The sequence below is a fragment of the Procambarus clarkii genome, chromosome 22 (genome assembly GCF_040958095.1).
Source record: "Procambarus clarkii isolate CNS0578487 chromosome 22, FALCON_Pclarkii_2.0, whole genome shotgun sequence".
NCBI classification, from domain to species: Eukaryota; Metazoa; Arthropoda; class Malacostraca; order Decapoda; family Cambaridae; genus Procambarus; species Procambarus clarkii.
In genome coordinates, this window is record NC_091171.1 from 35,373,353 (window position 1) to 35,393,329 (window position 19,977).

At 49.2% G+C, this 19,977-nt stretch overlaps 2 protein-coding genes across 2 annotated transcripts in view; both read left to right on the forward strand.

Annotated features, from left to right (window-relative positions):
• The window catches only part of LOC123752578 (uncharacterized), a 26,683-nt gene extending 25,614 nt beyond the window's left edge, over window positions 1-1,069 (forward strand). The window contains exons 2-3 of the mRNA XM_069329188.1: window positions 233-523; window positions 746-1,069. Coding sequence (XP_069185289.1) covers window positions 233-523; window positions 746-1,069 — 615 coding nt within the window. The remainder of the gene's footprint in view (window positions 1-232; window positions 524-745) is intronic.
• Window positions 1,030-19,768, forward strand: LOC138367359 (roundabout homolog 2-like). Its single transcript, XM_069328840.1, is given in 6 exon segments — window positions 1,030-1,323; window positions 13,807-14,385; window positions 15,584-17,119; window positions 18,317-18,399; window positions 18,401-18,985; window positions 18,987-19,768. Coding segments are annotated over 6 exon segments (3,246 nt in total). The 5' UTR covers window positions 1,030-1,271; the 3' UTR covers window positions 19,398-19,768.
• Window positions 19,769-19,977: the final 209 nt, after the last annotated feature.

Here is a 19,977-nt window from a genome sequence, read left to right on the forward strand (position 1 = left end):
TATTATTATTATTATTATTATTATTATTATTATTATTATTACTTATACGTTGTGTACCTATCACGCTACAATCAGTTGGTTGACAGGAACCATACTTACTCATGAACATGATTTTGAAAATATCAACCAGGTCAAGTTACAAAATAGACTAGGCCTAGTAATATAGATTAGGCCTAATTACAAAATTCACAGTAAAATACCGACATTGTACCATTGAAATACCGGTGCCGAGACTCCGCCCACCGGTGCCGAGACTCCGCCCACCGGTGCCGAGACTCCGCCCACCGGTGCCGAGACTCCGCCCACCAGCGCCGAGACTCTGCCCCCTAGCGCCGAGAATCCGCCTACTAGCGCCGAGACTCCGCCCAATAGCGCCGAGACTCCGCCCACCAGCGCCGAAACTCCGCCCACTAGCGCCGAGACTCCGCCCACCAGCGCCGAAACTCCGCCCACCAGCGCCGAGACCCCGCCCACTAGCGCCGAAACTCCGCCTACCAGCGCCGAGACTCTGCTTCCAAGCGCAGTGTGTAGTGGCCGAGACTCCGCCCACTAGCGCCGAGACTCCGCCCACCAGCGCCGAGACTCCGCCCACCAGCGCCGAGACTCCGCCCACCAGCGCCGAAACTCCGCCCACTAGCGCCGAGACTCCGCCCACCAGCGCCGAAACTTCGCCCACCAGCGCCGAGACCCCGCCCACTAGCGCCGAAACTCCGCCTACCAGCGCCGAGACTGCTTCCAAGCGCAGTGTGTAGTGGCCGAGACTCCGCCCACTAGCGCCGAGACTCCGCCCACCAGCGCCGAGACTCCGCCCACCAGCGCCGAAACTCCGCCCACCAGCGCCGAGACCCCGCCCACTAGCGCCGAAACTCCGCCTACCAGCGCCGAGACTCTGCCTCCAAGCGCAGTGTGTAGTGGCCGAGACTCCGCCCACCAGCGCCGAGACTCCGCCCACCAGTGCCGGGACAGCCCACCTCGGGTACCGACCAGACCGGCAGCCAGCACACGCTCTCCAAATCAGTGCTTGACAAGACCCCGCAGGGTGAAGGTCACTGGATCTAACCTCCACTGACAGTTGAATTTATATATTTAATACGTCCCTCCCGTCATCTGTTCTGAACGGCTCAACAGTTTACTGCATAACCTTGAGGTGACATGACTATCTGGAGAACGTGGACAGTTCTGAAACTTGCATTGTGACACCCGGGACTTGAGTTTAGAATGGTTTGACCAGTTGGAACGTAAGCTGATTGGAAGATAGTCACCAAACAACGATGGAATTAATATTTATGCTACTTGTGGTGGGAGTCTCCTCGGCTCCAACAGGTAAGAAATATGACCTAGTGTCATATTTTCGTAACTAAACCATTTGATGAACAATTTGTCAGGTAGGCCTATAGGTTTTTTGAAAGATATATATATTTTATATATTTATTTATGTGAAGTCAGTCACGTGTAATGAGATTAAAACATAATGTCAGGGGCGTTTAATCATAATGTTTAGTGCTGTGGGGCAGGACCTGTGCAAGGGGTTTGTTGACCTTTTTTTCCGAAATAATCAAGAATAAATTGGTGTCCAACAATAGGTTTAGGAATGATGCAACTGTAACACCAGACCATTGGGAGGGCGTACTGGGACCACCAGTCCGTAGGGAGGGTGTACCGGGACCACCAGACCGTAGGGAGGGTGTACCGGGACCACCAGACCGTAGGGAAGGTGTACTGGGACCCCCAGACCGTAGGGAGGATGTACTGGGACCACCAGACCGTAGAGAGGACCGTAGGGAGGTTGTACCGGGACCACCAGACCGTAGGGAGGGTGTACCGGGACCACCAGACCGTAGGGAAGGTCTACTGGGACCCCCAGACCGTAGGGAGGATGTACTGGGACCACCAGACCGTAGAGAGGACCGTAGGGAGGTTGTACCGGGACCACCAGACCGTAGGGAGGGTGTACCGGGACCACCAGACCGTAGGGAGGGTGTACCGGGACCACCAGACCGTAGGGAAGGTCCACTGGGACCCCCAGACCGTAGGGAGGATGTACTGGGACCACCAGACCGTAGAGAGGACCGTAGGGAGGGTGTACCGGGATCACCAGACCGTAGGGAGGGTGTACTGGGACCACCGGACCAGCTGATAGCTGAATCGAACTGGTCGCTGCGGATAAGAATAGCGGGTGGGGGTGTTAATGGGGGTGCGGGAGGGGGGGGGGGTGTTGGTGGGGGTGCGGGAGGGGGGGAGTGTTGGTGGGGGTGGTACAGGGGGTGTTGGTGGGGGTGGTAATGTCAGCAGGGGAGGGGGGAGTAGGGGGTTCGGTTACGGCCAAATAGTACAACAGGCAGTTCGACAAAGGTCGTTTTCTGATTGTCAGAACCATACACGTCGTTAAGGTTAGTTTTGGTTATACATTAGCTCTGGTTATCTTGGGTTTAAGAGGGTTTTTTTTTTAGGCTAGGTTATGTTAGGTTATGTCTGATTAGGTTAGGTTAGGTTATGTCTGATTAGGTTAGGTATGTTTATATATATATATATATATATATATATATATATATATATATATATATATGTCGTACCTAGTAGCCAGAACGCACTTCTCAGCCTACTATGCAAGGCCCGATTTGCCTAATAAGCCAAGTTTTCATGAATTAATGCTTTTTCGACTACCTAACCTACCTAACCTAACCTAACCTAACTTTTTCTGCTACCTAACCTAACCTAACCTATAAAGATAGGTTAGGTTAGGTTAGGTTAGGTAGGGTTGGTTAGGTTCGGTCATATATCTACGTTAATTTTAACTCCAATAAAAAAAAATTGACCTCATACATAATGAAATGGGTAGCTTTATCATTTCATAATAAAAAAACTCGAGAAAATATATTAATTCAGGAAAACTTGGCTTATTAGGCAAATCAGGCCTTGCATAGTAGGCTGAGAAGTGCGTTCTGGCTACTAGGTACGACATATATATATATATATATATATATATATATATATATATATATATATATATATATATATATATATATACATATATATATATATATATATATATATATATATATATATATATATATATATACATATATATATACATATATATATATATATATATATATATATATATATATATATAATATATATATACATATATATATATATATATATATATATATATATATATATATATATATATATATATATCGATGACCTACAGTGGAAACAAGCCTCTCTTCCCGTAAGACTTGGGGGCCTCGGAGTTCGAACAGCAACGCAAATCGCTGTTCCAGCCTTCCTGTCCTTCTTATCAGCATCCGACGACCTTGTGAAGGAAATTCTACCTGCCCACTTACATCAGCTGGCAGGTGTACATGATCCCAATTTTACACGCTGTGCCACAGAGTGGGCCTCTCGTGCAGGCCCATCACCTCAACCACCATCCCCAAAAGCCCACAAGCAATCCAGCTGGGATGGTCCCATTGTAGACCAAGTTGCTGCAGAGTGCCTGGGTGCTGCAACAACACAACACGACATTGCTCGCCTCACAGCAGTAGCAGCGCCACATGCAGGGGATTTCCTGTTAGCAACCCCCAATGTCGGCAACTGGCACGCGTCTCACACCACACGCCCTCCGAATTGCTGTGGCTTTCCGCCTTGCTGCCCCAATCCACACCAGATATAGGTGTATTTGCGGCGAGGTGGTGGCTGACAGATACGGCCACCATGGCCTACTCTGCCAAAGCACAGGGGGATGGCACTCGAGGCACAGTGAAGTTAACGACATCATCAAGAGGAGCCTCACTACAGCTGGATGCCCAGCTGAAAGAGAGCCCCGTTACCTAACGCTCCGTAACTCTGATGCTCTTATTGGTCGCCCGGATGGTATCACAGTGAACCCCTGGAAGAATGGCAAGCAGTTGATATGGGACTACACGTGCGTATCAACCCTGGCTAACACCTACATTTACCTCAGTGTTGCACAACCAGGTGGCGCTGCCACCCACAGGGAAGCAGCCAAATCCCGTAAGTATAGAGAACTGGATCACCACTACAATTTTGTCCCCATTGCTTCTGAGACACTCGGCGCCTGGGGTAAAAGTGCTACCAGTTTTTTTGAAGGAACTGGGTTCTAGGCTCATTGAAACGACAAGGAACCCAAGAGCTGCAATTTTTCTTTTACAGCGCCTCAGTGTGGCGATACAGAGGGGAAATGCGCACTGCATCCAGGGTTCCTGCCCGCCATCTGAGGAGCTGGAGGAACTCGACAACCTATGATAACTATCTTTGTAACCCATATGTAACTCCTTTTTTGTAACAAAGTTCAAATAAAGTAAATATATATGTGTACATACAAAAGAATGGGGGTGGTAGGAGAAGATAATATTAGTGTTCAGTGAGAAACCACAAGGTCTCCTCTGAATACTTTTTATTTTCTTCTCCGAGGCTATGGGTCCCCACATTGGCACCAGAGGTGGTACCCTTTATATATATATATATATATATATATATATATATATATATATATATATATATATATTATTATATATATAAATATATTTATAAATATATATAAATATATATATATATTGTTATATATATATTCATGCCTGTTAGGTATATCAAGGCTCCAATAGGCCAAACCTCTCCCCAGAACGCATCAACCAATTACAGTTGCCTGGCTCCCATAGGCACTCATTTACTGCTAATTGAACAGCGGAATTAGGTGAAAGGAGACTTCCCCCCCCCACCCCCCACCCCCAACTGCCTGTCCTACTGCAGGAATCGAACCCGGGACCCCTCGAGTGTGAATAAGCGATGTAGACCACTGTGCTATTTGTATTGTATGTAGCAGTGTCATCATCATAGGTCTCATGATCAAGACTTGGCATCATGCAGTCATTTAACACCGGATAGCCTATGATCAGACGTCCAAATCCCCTCCCCCCCCATTTTACTTGCTTAGACAAGCCATCTCTCCCCCCCCCCCTCTCTGCATTCCTCCCCCCTCACCCTTCCCTCCCACTACCCATCCCCCCCCCATAACACCCCCCCATAACACCCCCCCCCCTCTAACCATTCCTTCCCAGCATGCTTGACCTAGGACTGGAATGTCATTGTCATGCCCACACCCACCGTGCTATTGTCACAAAGACGATTTTCCTTTTGTGAAGTGAGGCAGAAAGTAGCTTGTGTGAGCTGGCCACTCTCTGCCCCCCCCCCCCCCAGCCCCCATTTCCTGCCCGTCAACTGGGGGTGAAAAGGAAAGAGGAGAGTGGGGGGGGGGTAAGACAAGAGGGAGGAAGGAAAGAATAGAGGCACGTGTGGTCTACCAGTAGAAGGGAACAGTCCGAACTCGCTTACTGCCAGTTTCAAATATTTAAGGCTATCCGCATTTCCGAAGCATTGTTAAGACATTTAGAGGGTGCTCTAGTGGGTATATGTTCCAGGGTTGCTCTAGTGTGTATATGTTCCAGGGTTGCTCTAGTGTATATATGTTCCAGGGTTGCTCTAGTGTGTATATGTTCCAGGGTTGCTCTAGTGTATATGTGTTCCAGGGTTGCTCTAGTGTATATATGTTCCAGGGTTGCTCTAGTGTGTATATGTTCCAGGGTTGCTCTAGTGTGTATATGTTCCAGGGTTGCTCTAGTGTGTATATGTTCCAGGGTTGCTCTAGTGTGTATATGTTCCAGGGTTGCTCTAGTGTGTGTGTATATTTTAACGTGACTTCAGTGACAAGGTCAGTAGATAGGCCCACTAGAGCCACCCTGGGACATATACCCACTAGAGCAACATTGGGGCATAGACGAGAATACAAAACACGGATAAACTACAAAGTGCACCGGGGGGCGGGGTATGTGGTCAACTTATATCATACTAATCTCCACACACCAACACATATCATTCAAATCATCACACACACCACCACCACACAACACACACACCACGACCACACAACACACACACCACCACCACACAACACACACACCACCACCACACAACACACACACCACCACCACACAACACACACACCACCACCACACACACAATACATCACCCCCACACACCACTGCACACCACCACAACCACACACAATACATCACCACCACACACCACCACACACCACCACAACCACACAATACACCACCACCACCACCACACACCACCTCCACCACACAATACACCACCACCACACACCACCTCCACCACACAATACACCACCACCACACACCACCTCCACCACACACCACCACACACCACCACACACCACAACATATAAAACAGATCAACATTTTAGTGTCAATCTAAACCAAACTGACTTTAGATATAAAGCCGGTTAACTGTAAATGTAAAGCTGACCCACTTAAAATCTCAACCTAGGTTAGATAGATTAAAATCCATCAGAGCAAATGGGTAGGGACCTTCGACAAGCCGCCGGCTTCCTGTCCTCGTCGAGGCCACTAAGGTTAGTGGCCCCTCAGGTAAAAAAACAAAACAGATAGGGTTTAAAGTTCTCACACAAGTTACTTAAGGCTTTAAACTAACTTGCTTAAAAGGCTAATCAAACTGAAGATATATAATCAGCTCATTTAAAGTTTGACAGTCAGCTCAGGGAAGGTTTCAAGATCCATTTTCAGCTTGCAATTTAAAAACCAGCTTACTTGAGATACAAAATTCAACTCTGTAAACTATCCAATCTATAGAGCAACTCGTGAAACACTTCAAAGGTATGCTCCAGGTAAAATATTTAAAGACAGCTTCCGGTAGATTTAAAGCTGGCTCGTGTAAATTAAAAGTAGATCTCGATTACTATAGGCCTATAGCGTGTGTGCCGACCGGCTATAGTTCATGTCCTGCTCAGTTACCAATAGGCCTACCCAACCGTATCAGCATCACACAGTCCTGCCTCTAAGCGTTGTTATAAGTCTTTGTAAATGTTTATCTTTGTATATATGTATAGGCCTATGTGTATGAATGTGTGATCCCGTATTTGTTCCCTTATTCTCTTGCATGTATATTTGCATCACAATATGATGATAATATTGCTACGTATTAAAGCTTAATGTGGGGTCGGGGGAAGGAGGAGCGAAGGCATGCAGAGTGCCTCTGGTGTGCCTCTGGTGTGCCTCTGGTGTGCCTCTGGAGTGCTTCTGGAGTGCCTCTGGTGTGCCTCTGGTGTGCCTCTGGAGTGCTTCTGGAGTGCCTCTGGTGTGCCTCTGGTGTGCCTCTGGAGTGCCTCTGGTGTGCCTCTGGAGTGCCTCTGGTGTGCCTCTGGTGTGCCTCTGGTGTGCCTCTGGAGTGCCTCTGGTGTGCCTCTGGTGTGCCTCTGGTGTGCCTCTGGAGTGCTTCTGGAGTGCCTCTGGTGTGCCTCTGGTGTGCCTCTGGAGTGCCCCTGGAGTGCCTCTGGAGTGCCCCTGGAGTGCCTCTGGAGTGCCCCTGGACTGCCTCTGGAGTGCCCCTGGAGTGCCCCTGGAGTGCCTCTGGAGTGCCCCTGGAGTGCCCCTGGACTGTCTCTGGAGTGCCCCTGGAGTGCCCCTGGAGTGCCTCTGGAGTGCCCCCTGGAGTGCCCCTGGACTGCCTCTGGAGTGCTCCTGGAGTGCCCCTGGAGTGCCCCTGGACTGCCTCTGGAGTGCCCCTGGAGTGCCTCTGGAGTGCCTCTGGAGTGCCCATGGAGTGCCCCTGGACTGCCTCTGGAGTGCCCCTGGAGTGCCTCTGGAGTGCCCCTGTAGTGCCCCTGGACTGCCTCTGGAGTGCCCCTGGACTGTCTCTGGAGTGCCCCTGGACTGTCTCTGGAGTGCCCCTGGAGTGCCTCTGGAGTGCCTCTGGAGTGCCTCTGGAGTGCCTCTGGAGTGCCACTGGACTGCCTCTGGAGTGCCCCTGGAGTGCCCTTGGAGTGCCTCTGGAGTCCAGGTATAATCAGTGCACTAATGAGAAAGACAGAAGGAGAAATGCGATTCAAAATACAATGAGAAGCCAGTTAAGGCTGTTAGTAACTGCCAGTTAAGGCTGTTAGTAACTGCCAGTTAACATACATGTGCTCAGTATTAACTGTAAGTCGCTGTAAAGGACTACTTTGAGGCACTTAACAGAACCAGTTAACTGGCGCAGCGGTCGTGCAAAGGTGACTGATGAGGTTGACTGAGGTAACTGACAGCTTCAAGGTAGAAATAGTCAATAGAATCGTCAGTTCGTGATAAAATCCGGTTGGCTTGTTCAGGGCTCTCAATCGGTATCTGATTAAAGGGTAGACTCTAGTGTAGACTCTGTAGTGTACTAGAGTAACTAGTCGATGGTTTACTGTTGACCAACCTCTCTTCTTACTGAGCACACTACATTTTTTACACTATTGACCCCGGGGTAAAAATTGCGGTGGTGTAGGGAAATGAAAACCATTGCAATGTTGACGTTTTCCTGGGCCAGATGATTATCGGCTCTCATTGGGTTGGTTATCTTGAGGTTATCTCGGGGCTTAGCGTCCCCGCGGCCCGGTCCTCGACCAGGCCTTCTTTTTGTCACACCCTCCTACCCCAGAAAGCAGCCCGTAACAGCTGTCTAGCTCCCAGGTTCCTATTTACTGCTAGGTAAACATCAGGGAGAAAGAAACTCTGCCCATTTGCTTCCGCCTACGCCGGGATCGAGCCCGGAACCTTAGGACTACGAATCCCGAGCGCTGTCCACTCAGCGGTCAGGCCCCCCTGATGGCTGAGTCAGGGTTGCCAACCCTGACGCTTCTGATTAAGCAAAATAACCTACTTATCTTTTTTTTACGGAAGGATATGCGCAATTCAGGAGAGGGTTCAAAAAGGGCTTGTGGAATAGTCGTACCTAATAACCAGAACGCACTACTTGGCCTAGTATGCACGACCCGACTTCCTTAATAAGCAGAGTAATTTTCGGTATTTTCAATAAATTGGCATTACTGACTTAGTTATGTTAGTTTAGATTAGGTTAGGATAGGTTAAGTTAGGTAGGTTAGGTTCGGTAATATTTCTTTGTTAGTTTTAACGCAAATTAAAAAGTATATAAAATCATATATAATGGAAATCTTTAACATTTCAAACATTTTATTTTTTAGCTTAAAATTTTTTTTTTTAATATATAGCTTCAGAAAAACTCGAATTATTAGGCAAATTGGGCATTGTATAGAACGCCAGAGTAGTGCGTTCTGGCTATTATGTATATATGCATGCATCGCCCGCTGCGTCTTCGGTTCCTGCCCGGCTTGGGAGGAGTTCGCAGGAATCTACAGCCTCTAGGAAACAGACTTACCCTTATTTCCTCTTAATATTCTCTTTTTGTAAACAATCAGATATATAACTGTATAACCTAGTAAATTTATTTTTACTTGAGACTTGGACCATTCTCAAGTCGATATACACACTATATATATATATATATATATATATATATATATATATATATATATATATATATATATATATATATGTATATATATATATATATATATATATATATATATATATATATATATATATATATATATGCAAACAAGCCTGAATGGTCCCCAGGACTATATACAACTGAAAACTCAGTTGTATATATAGTGTGTGTATATAGTGTGTATATAGTGTGTATATCGACTTGAGAATGGTCCAGGACGGACCGAAACGTCGTCGTCCCTTCACTTTCTAGTGTGTGTGGTTTGGTCAACATTTCAGCCACGTTATTGTGACTCCTTGTCTGCACATTACATATATATAGTATATTTAGTATATTTTGACAGCAGTCTTTCTTTTAAACATGTTTAATTGAAAACGACAAATTTTCAGATTTATGATTCTGGCGCGAGTCTTCTCGATATTCATCATGTTTTCCTTCACTGAAACAGGAAGATTAAAATTTAACGCTCCAAAGTTCATTTCTTACTTATTATTAATAAGTAAATTAATATGTTACTGGAGCTCCTGAAGCTCCAATAGCTGGAGCCCCCGGGGAGCGTGTTACTGGAGCCCCGGGGAGCGTGTTACTGGAGCCCCGGGGAGCGTGTTACTGGAGCCCCGGGGAGCGTGTTACTGGAGCCCCGGGGAGCGTGTTACTGGAGCCCCGGGGAGCGTGTTACTGGAGCCCCGGGGAGCGTGTTACTGGAGCCCCGGGGAGCGTGTTACTGGAGCCCCGGGGAGCGTGTTACTGGAGCCCCGGGGAGCGTGTTACTGGAGCCCCGGGGAGCGTGTTACTGGAGCCCCGGGGAGCGTGTTACTGGAGCCCCGGGGAGCGTGTTACTGGAGCCCCGGGGAGCGTGTTACTGGAGCCCCGGGGAGCGTGTTACTGGAGCCCCCGGGGAGCGTGTTACTGGAGCCCCGGGGAGCGTGTTACTGGAGCCCCGGGGAGCGTGTTACTGGAGCCCCGGGGAGCGTGTTACTGGAGCCCCCGGGGAGCGTGTTACTGGAGCCCCGGGGAGCGTGTTACTGGAGCCCCGGGGAGCGTGTTACTGGAGCCCCGGGGAGCGTGTTACTGGAGCCCCCGGGGTTCGTGTTACTGGAGCCCCGGGGAGCGTGTTACTGGAGCCCCGGGGAGCGTGTTACTGGAGCCCCCGGGGAGCGTGTTACTGGAGCCCCGGGGAGCGTGTTACTGGAGCCCCGGGGAGCGTGTTACTGAAGCCCCGGGGAGCGTGTTACTAGAGGACGGTGCTTGCTGGCTTCAATAACAGGAAGCTGGCAGGGTGGGTGACATGTTTGGTCCGAGGGACTCGTCACGGGACGGTGGTTGAAGGCACGGGGTGGTGACTTCAGTCTGCTGGTCGTATGACATTGCTGGCCCCTGATACTGACCCAAGTGGTTTCACTAAATGCTGTTGCCTCTGCTGTTGAGTGACCTCGCCTCCTTACTGCCCCCTGGCTATGCGATCCGATCTCTCTCTCCCTGCTACCTGAGTGGCCTGGCTCGCTGCTTCTGGACGTTCATTGCTGACTGTTCAGTGGCTTAATTTACCGTCATCTTCACCTGGTAAATAATATTCCATATTGCCGCACCCGCAAGCTGTGTAAACTGGCTCACTTCAGCACTTGTCTGCCCACTGGGACCCCCAGGCACGTCCCTCCTCCATCCCCACCACCACCACCCCCATCCCCACCACCACCACAACCACCATCCCCACCACCACCACTACCACCACCACTATAGCTACCACAACCTGCACTACTGCCCAACACAGACATCAACAGTGACACGTTCTCTGCAGGCCTTCAACAGATGTCTGTATTCGTCCCCCCCCCCTCCCACAACCACCACCTGACGGAAAGCCTACACCTTGCTTGATGGTAGGCCTAGAACACGCCAGCTAAATTATACCTGTGACCGTCCACTCCGTCCAGGTATGAGCGAATATGGTTTATGGTCCAGCTTGGTGGTCGTTAAGTGTAGGTAGGTGGTGGTTAACGGTAGTGTGTGTGAATATGGTTGTGGTTGACAGTTGTGCATGGGTTATGGTTGTTGTATGAGGATGTGTGTGTGTGTGTGGAAGTACTGAGACCTCCACCACACAACCACTACCCTGCATGTCAATAGTTCGCCCATTACCACCAGTGGGTTCCCAGAGGAGCACTGGAGCTTGGCTTGGACTGGCCTACAAGCAGGACTGAGAGTTAACACAACCATCCCGTATCAATCTGACCAAACGCAAACATGTCAGAATTATTTTCCTACCTTGTATACTTAAAGCCTGCATTTATCCTTAAATGAGTGTCATTAAGGTCTAGGTCCATATCCACAGTTTCTAAACCTATTATTACAGCGTTATTACCCCTTAGCTGCCGTCCACAGGCTGGTTAAGGGATGTGTATTAAGCCGGTCGGCCGAGCGGACAGCACGCTGGGCTTGTGAACCTGTGGTCCTGGGTTCGATCCCAGGCGCCGGCGAGAAACATTGGGCAGAGTTTCTTTCACCCCTATGCCCCTGTTACCTAGCAGTAAAATAGGTACCTGGGTGTTAGTCAGCTGTCACGGGCTGCTTCCTGGGGGTGGAGGCCTGGTCGAGGACCGGGCCGCGGGGACACTAAAAAGCCCCGAAATCATCTCAAGATAACTCAAGATAAGCACTCGAAAGATGTCAAAATGAATAGTGTCCGTGTATAAGAGTGTGTGTGTGTTCCTAGTTGTGCTTGGGCGGGGGTTGAGCTCTGCTCTTTCGGCCCGCCTCTCAACTGTCAATCAACTGTTTCTACTACTACTTTTGTTTTCACACCACACCCCCCTCCCCTCCAGGAAGCAGCCCGTGACAGCTGACTAACTCCCAGGTACCTATATACTGGTATGTAACAGGGGGCATAGTGTGAAAGAAACTCTGCCCAACGTTTCTCGCCGGTGCCCGGGATCGAACCCGGGACCACAGGATCACGTGTCCAGCGTGCTGTCCGCTCGGCCACCGGCTCCATAAATAAAAGTGAAGTGTGTGTGTGGGTGTGTGTGTGTTCGCGTGTGTACGTGTGCGTGTGCGTCGAGACAAAACACCCAGGCAGTGGGTGGACGACCACAAGTCCATAGTAATCAAGTGCTCGGCCCACGAAATAATTACTTAAAACCCCCATTGTTTACGCAGCATTATAGAATAATTATAGCCTATTTGCTCACCCAGGAAGGTAATTAAATGCCGAGTTTACACCCCTAATCATCGTCTTTTAGTCCTCCCGACCTGTTTTTAGTTTGTATCAACCACAGACACGAATATATCCAGGGTTTGATATTGGTCCTAGGAAAGGAGACTTGAAAGGAGAAAGCACTAAGCCGGTTTGACTATATAGAACTTGGCAGGGATGCGAGGATAAGGAGCTGGGATACGAGGATAAGGAACTGGGATATGAGGTCGGGATGAGGGAATGTAGGCCAGAAACCACTTGGACCATCGGGATTGAATGGAGCCCCGGCAAGAAACGAGGCCATCTACCCATATACTGGTAAAGCCATTTACTATTTCTTACTACTGCCAGTCACTAAAGCCTAATATTCTCCGGTCAACTGCTAGGATTCATCAAGCACTTAAGAGTTCACTTAAGAGACCATTTGATTAAGCAAGTTTATCAGCAACGAAGTACTTCGAGGTTGTTCCTTCACCTCTCTCTCTCTCTCTCTCTCTCTCTCTCTCTCTCTCTCTCTCTCTCTCTCTCTCTCTCTCTCTCTCTCTCTCTCTCTCTCTCTCTCTCTCTCTCTCTCTCTCTCTCTCTCTCTCTCTCTCTCTCTCTCTCTCTCTCTCTCTCTCTCTCTCTCTCTCTCTCTCTCTCTCTCTCTCTCTCTCTCTCTCTCTCTCTCTCTCTCTCGCTCTCTCGCTCTCTCTCTCTCTCTCTCTCTCTCTCTCTCTCTCTCTCTCTCTCTCTCTCTCTCTCTCTCTCTCTCTCTCTCTCTCTCTCTCTCTCTCTCGCTCTCTCTTTTATTTCCTGGTGCGTGTGTGCTGGTGTGGAATGTGTTTGTCTCTCTCTCTATCTGTCTATCTGTGTGTGTCTGTCTCTCTCTCCCACTCTTATATATATATAATAATATACATTCAATGTTGGGACCTCGTAATGGGATGGAACTAGTGTCCATGGGCTTCCTAAACATTCCCACTGTCTACTAGACAGTGATGAGCTCGAAAGTATCAGAACCAGAAGGTCTACTGAACTTAACAAGGAGTTAGGAAGGCACTAATCTGGTACCTAGATACCAGTGATTGAGAACAATGGCGCTTGTCAGTAATTGCTGACCATCGACCTCCTGGAATTACGCCTTCTTGAGAGAAAAAAAAACCCTGATAGGACTCCTTTCAATGTAACCACAGTGTATTACTATATATTACTTGTAACACTGGATATTGTTCTTACAGAAGGACCACCGGTGATCAAGGAGCACCCCAGCAATATGGTGGCTCGCCGCAACGACCCCGCCACCCTCAACTGTGCCGCCTCTGGTGCCGCCCGCGTCAGGTGGTTCCGTGACGGAGAAGAGGTCGTCACCTCCACACAAGACCCTCGCTCCCACCGTGTCCTCCTGCCCTCTGGTTCCCTCTTCTTCCTCCGTGTCACTGCCACCAGGAAGGACAGTGACACAGGCACCTACTGGTGCGTGGCATCGAACAAGTATGGCACTACACGCTCCTACAATGCCACACTGACCGTGGCCACCCTTGCGTATGACTTCCAGAGCCAGGCAGAGCCCACGGTGAAGGCCAGGGTAGGTGAGTCGGTTTCCCTGCCTTGTCGACCCCCCAAAGCCACTCCCCCGCCTGAGCTGACCTGGCTGAGGGACGGCCGGCAGGTGACCAACTCCAGTCGTGTCAGCGTCACTGAGGCTGGAGACCTGGTCATCAGCCAGGCCGTCCAGGAAGACTCTGCAACCTACGTGTGTCGAGTACGAAATGTCGCCGGCACCAGAGAGTCCCCGCCCTCCCAGCTCGTCGTCATGAGTAAGTCCTCAGATCATATTACTGTGTTATGGGAAAGATTTAAATGAGGTTAATTGCAGGGCTATCCTGCTCAGAATCACTGTACCTGTAGCTGTATCACAGCTGTATCAGTATATCACACTCTCCAAACCACCAAAAATGTCAAAATCACATCCTGAGAATATACATTCACCCAGTTTGAGTATAGATGAAGATATTATTTCACAAGGAGAAGGGGGAATCTCAACACTGGAAACACTTCAGATGGGTCCCATGACACTGGTCATGCCCAACAGATGGGTCCCATGACACTGGTCATGCCCAACAGATGAGTCCCATGACACTGGTCATGCCCAACAGATGAGTCCCATGACACTGGTCATGCCCAACAGATGGGTCCCATGACACTGGTCATGCCCAACAGATGGGTCCCATGACACTGGTCGTGCCCAACAGTTGGGTCCCATGACGCTGGTCGTGCCCAACAGATGAGTCCCATGACACTGGTCGTGCCCAACAGATGGGTCCCATGACACTGGTCGTGCCCAACAGTTGGGTCCCATGACGCTGGCCGTGCCCAACAGATGAGTCCCATGACACTGGTCGTGCCCAACAGATGGGTCCCATGACACTGGTCGTGCCCAACAGTTGGGTCCCATGACGCTGGTCGTGCCCAACAGATGAGTCCCATGACACTGGTCGTGCCCAACAGATGGGTCCCATGACACTGGTCGTGCCCAACAGTTGGGTCCCATGACGCTGGTCGTGCCCAACAGATGGGTCCCATGACACTGGTCGTGCCCAACAGTTGGGTCCCATGACGCTGGTCGTGCCCAACAGTTGGGTCCCATGACACTGGTCATGCCCAACAGTTGGGTCAACGTTTCGAGTACCAGGTAACATCCTCCGCCACAAACATGGCAGTCATACACTTATCCGACAATACATAACTTCTAACATAGCACTAATTAGCTAAACTAGTGCATCCTAGCATACGTTATACCTAACATACTCTTATACCTTCTTCGGCTGTAGTCACAGTAGCTTTATTACGTATGTGTAAGTTCACTCTCTGTTCAGGACTTTTTTTTTTTATTTAGTGATAAATTGGAAGCCAACGCTCTGAAGGTAAACTATTTACATTGAATAAAAAATAACAATTTCCATGGAATGATGCACTTCAGATAAGGCTCTTAACCGTTGCTTTCTCTGTTGACAGTTTCACCGTGGTTTGAAGAACGACCAGCCAATGTGACTGTTGCAGCAGGTGTCGTGGTAGAACTTGCGTGTCGGGCACGAGGGTTGCCCATGCCCAAAATCACATGGCGACGGCTCAATGGAAAATTACCCACAGGACGCGCCAGAACGGAAAACCAACGTCTAACATTAGTGCAGGTTTCGGCTGTCGACTCTGATGTATATATTTGCGAAGCGACAAATGATGCGGGCATGACAACGGCCCGGGCCTCCCTCAGCGTCGTGGGTGCTCCGGAGTTGGCTCAGCGACCACAACACCTTCAGGCTATGGCTGGGCAGGCAACAGAGGTTCTATGCCGCATTGAAGGCGACCCACAGCCACTTGTAGTGTGGCGCCTTCCAACCCTCGACAGAAATGGTATTCTCACCCCTGGACAGACAAGAGGTCGTGCTTCAGTGTCTGAGGACGGTCAAACCCTCCTGCTGGAGAAGATAACAACGCAAGACAGTGGTACCTACTACTGTTGGGGTGTCAGTACAGGTGGGGGTGTAAGTGGTCGTGTGGAGGTAGTGGTAGTATCAGCCTACCCACCACCTGTAGTGGGGGTGGGACCCCAAGACTTGAAGGTGGCTCCTGGAAGTGTTGCATCCTTCCCGTGTGAGGCAGTAAGCGAGGCAGCAGCAGCTAGAGTCACCTGGTGGTACCGTCCAGCTCCTCACCTGCCATCTCGTCAACTTTCCCAGGATACAGCACACCCACAGCTCGCTCTCCCGGATAATGGTGCCCTCATCCTCAAAGCTGTCGGTGTCGAGGACGCAGGCATATACACCTGTCAGGTGGTTGCAGACACAGGCACAGTGCAACAGGCTGCAGTGTTACAAGTCAATAACGATTTTCAATATCAGGTACAGTCTATGCCACTTCTGCCCCCACCACCTTCAAAGCCTCGTCTTGTGGCTGTTAATGAAACAGCCGTTCAATTGAGCTGGCTTCCAAACTCCCAGGTGAGTGTTGAGTCAGATCAGTGGTACACAGTAGAGTACTGGCGACAAGGTTGGCATGAGTGGCGGATGGCCGACGCCCTCATAAAGCAAGAATCATGCGTCGTGAGCCACCTCACGCCAGGTCATACTTATACCTTCTTAGTCCGAGCTGTCAGCGGCAGAGGGGCATCGTTTCCTAGCCCCTGGTCTGACCCGGTTACCACCCGCCCTTCTCGGGATCCAAGCCTTACTGTGGACCAGATTCGCCAGGCCCGCCGCCGCCTCTCTCGCCCATTCGTCACTCTCACTGATGCTGCCGTAACAGCCCCCAGCAGCGTCCTGCTCACTTGGGACTTCCTGGCCCCAACAGAAGAGTCTGCAGAGGGGGTATTAGTGTACTCGGTGGATAAGATGGGTACTGTGCAAGTGGCCACTGTCCTGGGTGCCTCATCTTCCTCCCACTTACTCCATACGTTGTGCCCCAACACTGGCTACACCTTTTTCATCGTTCCGTTCTGGCACAACATCGAGGGAACACCATCCAACTCTATGTCACTCATTACGCCAGAGGATGGTAAGCCGAGTTGACTTTTGTTATTACTACAATAAAATGTGTTCTACCCTCCTCATGCAGTAACAAATACACAAATTTAATTTCAGTTTGGCACCCAATGCACACTTCTGACACCCAACCCACACATTTGGCACCCAACCCACACATCTGGCACCCAATTGACACATTTGGTACCAAACCCACACATATGGTACCTAATGCACACTTCTGACACCCAACCCACACATTTGGCACCCAACCCACACATCTGGCACCCAATTGACACATTTGGCACCCAACCCACACATATGGTACCTAATGCACACATCTGAATATACAGTGATTACATTTCGGACCATCCTGGACAATTATCAAGTCAAGTAATGAACAACAGTGGTAGAGAAAGTCAATCTATATGGTGAGAGTTAGTCCAAGACTGACAGAAATGTCGCCACTTCCTATAGTTTCAGATGTGTGGGTTATGTCATCATGCATGTAGGAGAGTAGTGGTCTCATCATGCCAGCATACTATGTGTTGATATTCTAAAAAGCAAGTAGGGTTGTGTAGATGTAATAATATGCTTTTATCTTCTGTATCTATGAGAAAATATGTCTATTTGGTAGTCTGTACGTCTGTTTGAAGTTGGCGGCCAGATGCTCCGGGAAAACCTCGTTAAACTTTTCAGGGTGACTGGTCTTAATCTCAGCAGGTCAGGGTCGAGCAACATGTCTCCCCCCAACCCCTTTGCATGACATGGTAAATTACGCTCTTTTTCCAATCTCACACAGTAGGAATCCAGCCTCACCAAGTTTCCTCTAGCACATTATTTTCTATGTGATGTTTAAATGTCAGTTTCTCTTAAGTAGTTTATTTATTGATCAAGATGGTGTTCAGTGAAAATGGTTACAGGGTTGAAGGGAATGTGGTAAAGAGTAAAGAACCTGAGGAAAGTTAGGAAGTTGGTGAAGGGTAAGGAAGGTGGTGAAGGAGAGAGTAGGTATAGTCATCATGAAGATGTAGACAGAATACCTAGCATTGCCTGGGTAATGAAAATATAGGTTACAGTGAATTCAGTATTTAGTGAAGATGATTACATTGATGATTGTTCCGACATTGATATGTTGGAGAGTTTATATTTCACCATCTAATTTCACTTCTGGCCAACGCACATTTATTTCTGTATGTTTTTCACAAATATCTTTTCTACTGCTTCACAGTGCCTGCAGTTGCCCCTGGGGAGGTGCGTGTGACAGTGCATGAGGAAGGCTCTGTACTCATCAGGTGGGCGAGTGTGAGTGCCTGAGGAAGCCCGCGGGGACCTGGTGGGTTACCAGGTAACAATAAGCCACAATGGTAGCCAGACCACAGAGACGGTGGCAAGCCCCTGGCTGGAGGCCCGCAGCCTCCTGCCTGGCCGCCTCTACACTGTGCGCGTGGCAGCCGTCACGAGCGCAGGTCCTGGGCCTTTCAGTGACCCTGTCCTGCTCGATGCTGGGCCCAGTGATGCCCACAGCCGTAAGGAATTCAGTGCTGCAGCGGACGGAAGTGGCTCTGTCATGTACGTGCCGCCTCAGCCTGAATGGCTGGTGTACTTGCTGATTCCTCTTGTGCTGCTGCTTTTTGCAGCCACTCTTTTATATGTGCGGCGACTGCGCTATAAGGCACCTCCCTCTAATCCACCCCATGCTCCTGCCCTTTACCATGATCCATCCATATATCCTGACCACCACTCAGTCAACATGTACAGTGAGCAGAAATTGTGGCATCCTTCAGACACTGACAAAGACTCCAGTCTGTCGTCAACAAGACTTCTTCCTCCGGAGCAACTGGTCAACGAGTACGCCGAGCCTCGGGTACAGCGACACACTCAAGACACGACGGAACCAGTACGCCACCACGGCCCTGCTGGCACCATCTTCACCTGGCTTGGAACATGGCCTACCCTGGCCACACCACAGAGACATTCCCGGTGTGCAGGTCAATTGGGCAGCATTCCTGCCCCCTCCGCCAGCCTGCCCACCTCCCCTTGATCTAGACCTTGGAGACCCCCTAAGCGACAATAAGCCCCACTGGCCACAGAGGGGCCACTCCACTGCCTCCCAGTACGATAACATGGGCGGCTCAGAGCACTACGAGCGGCCGTGCGACAACACCTCACAGCACACCTATGACGCTTACACTCAGGTGACGCCAGTGGATGGACTTCTCACCTTCAACACCATGCAGAGCTCTCGAAAATTGCGCAGTCATTGTCGCTCCGCAAGGTTGGCAGACATTCAGCGCAGTAACACAAGGTAGTCTATAGTACATCCTTTGTGTTAAACTGCATTTATGACACTCAAGTGACCGTGAGGTGCCTTATATTGACACAGTACATGTGTGTGTGTGTGCGTGTGGTTCTGAATTTCACAGCTCCAATACCAAAGTTTATGTTAGAGAATATATCTTGTGTTGATTGAGAAATGACTAAGCAGTCAAGTGTGTAAACATTATCTGAACTTTAAGAAAACTCACTCAACATTGCTATAGTTTCTTTGTGTTGTTCTTTGTAAACGTTTCACCGATAAAAATGACATAAAAATGACGTGTTATTTAAAACTTAATTCCGCAGCAAATGTAACAGAAAATTATTGTGGTTCCTGTCAAAATACATGCTGCAATCATTATGATTTTTATGTTAATGAAACTCCCTTGCATTATTCAATCATGTGAGTTTAGTGTAATAATACAGTTTGAGTTCTTATGCATTATTGCAAATTTAGTACATTGCTGCACCAAGTACGGGCTCTTAGCCAACACACAAAATGGTATTTTATCTGTATCTTGCATATTTTGCGATGATTTTGGGGCTTAGCATCCCCATGGCCCGGTCCCCGCG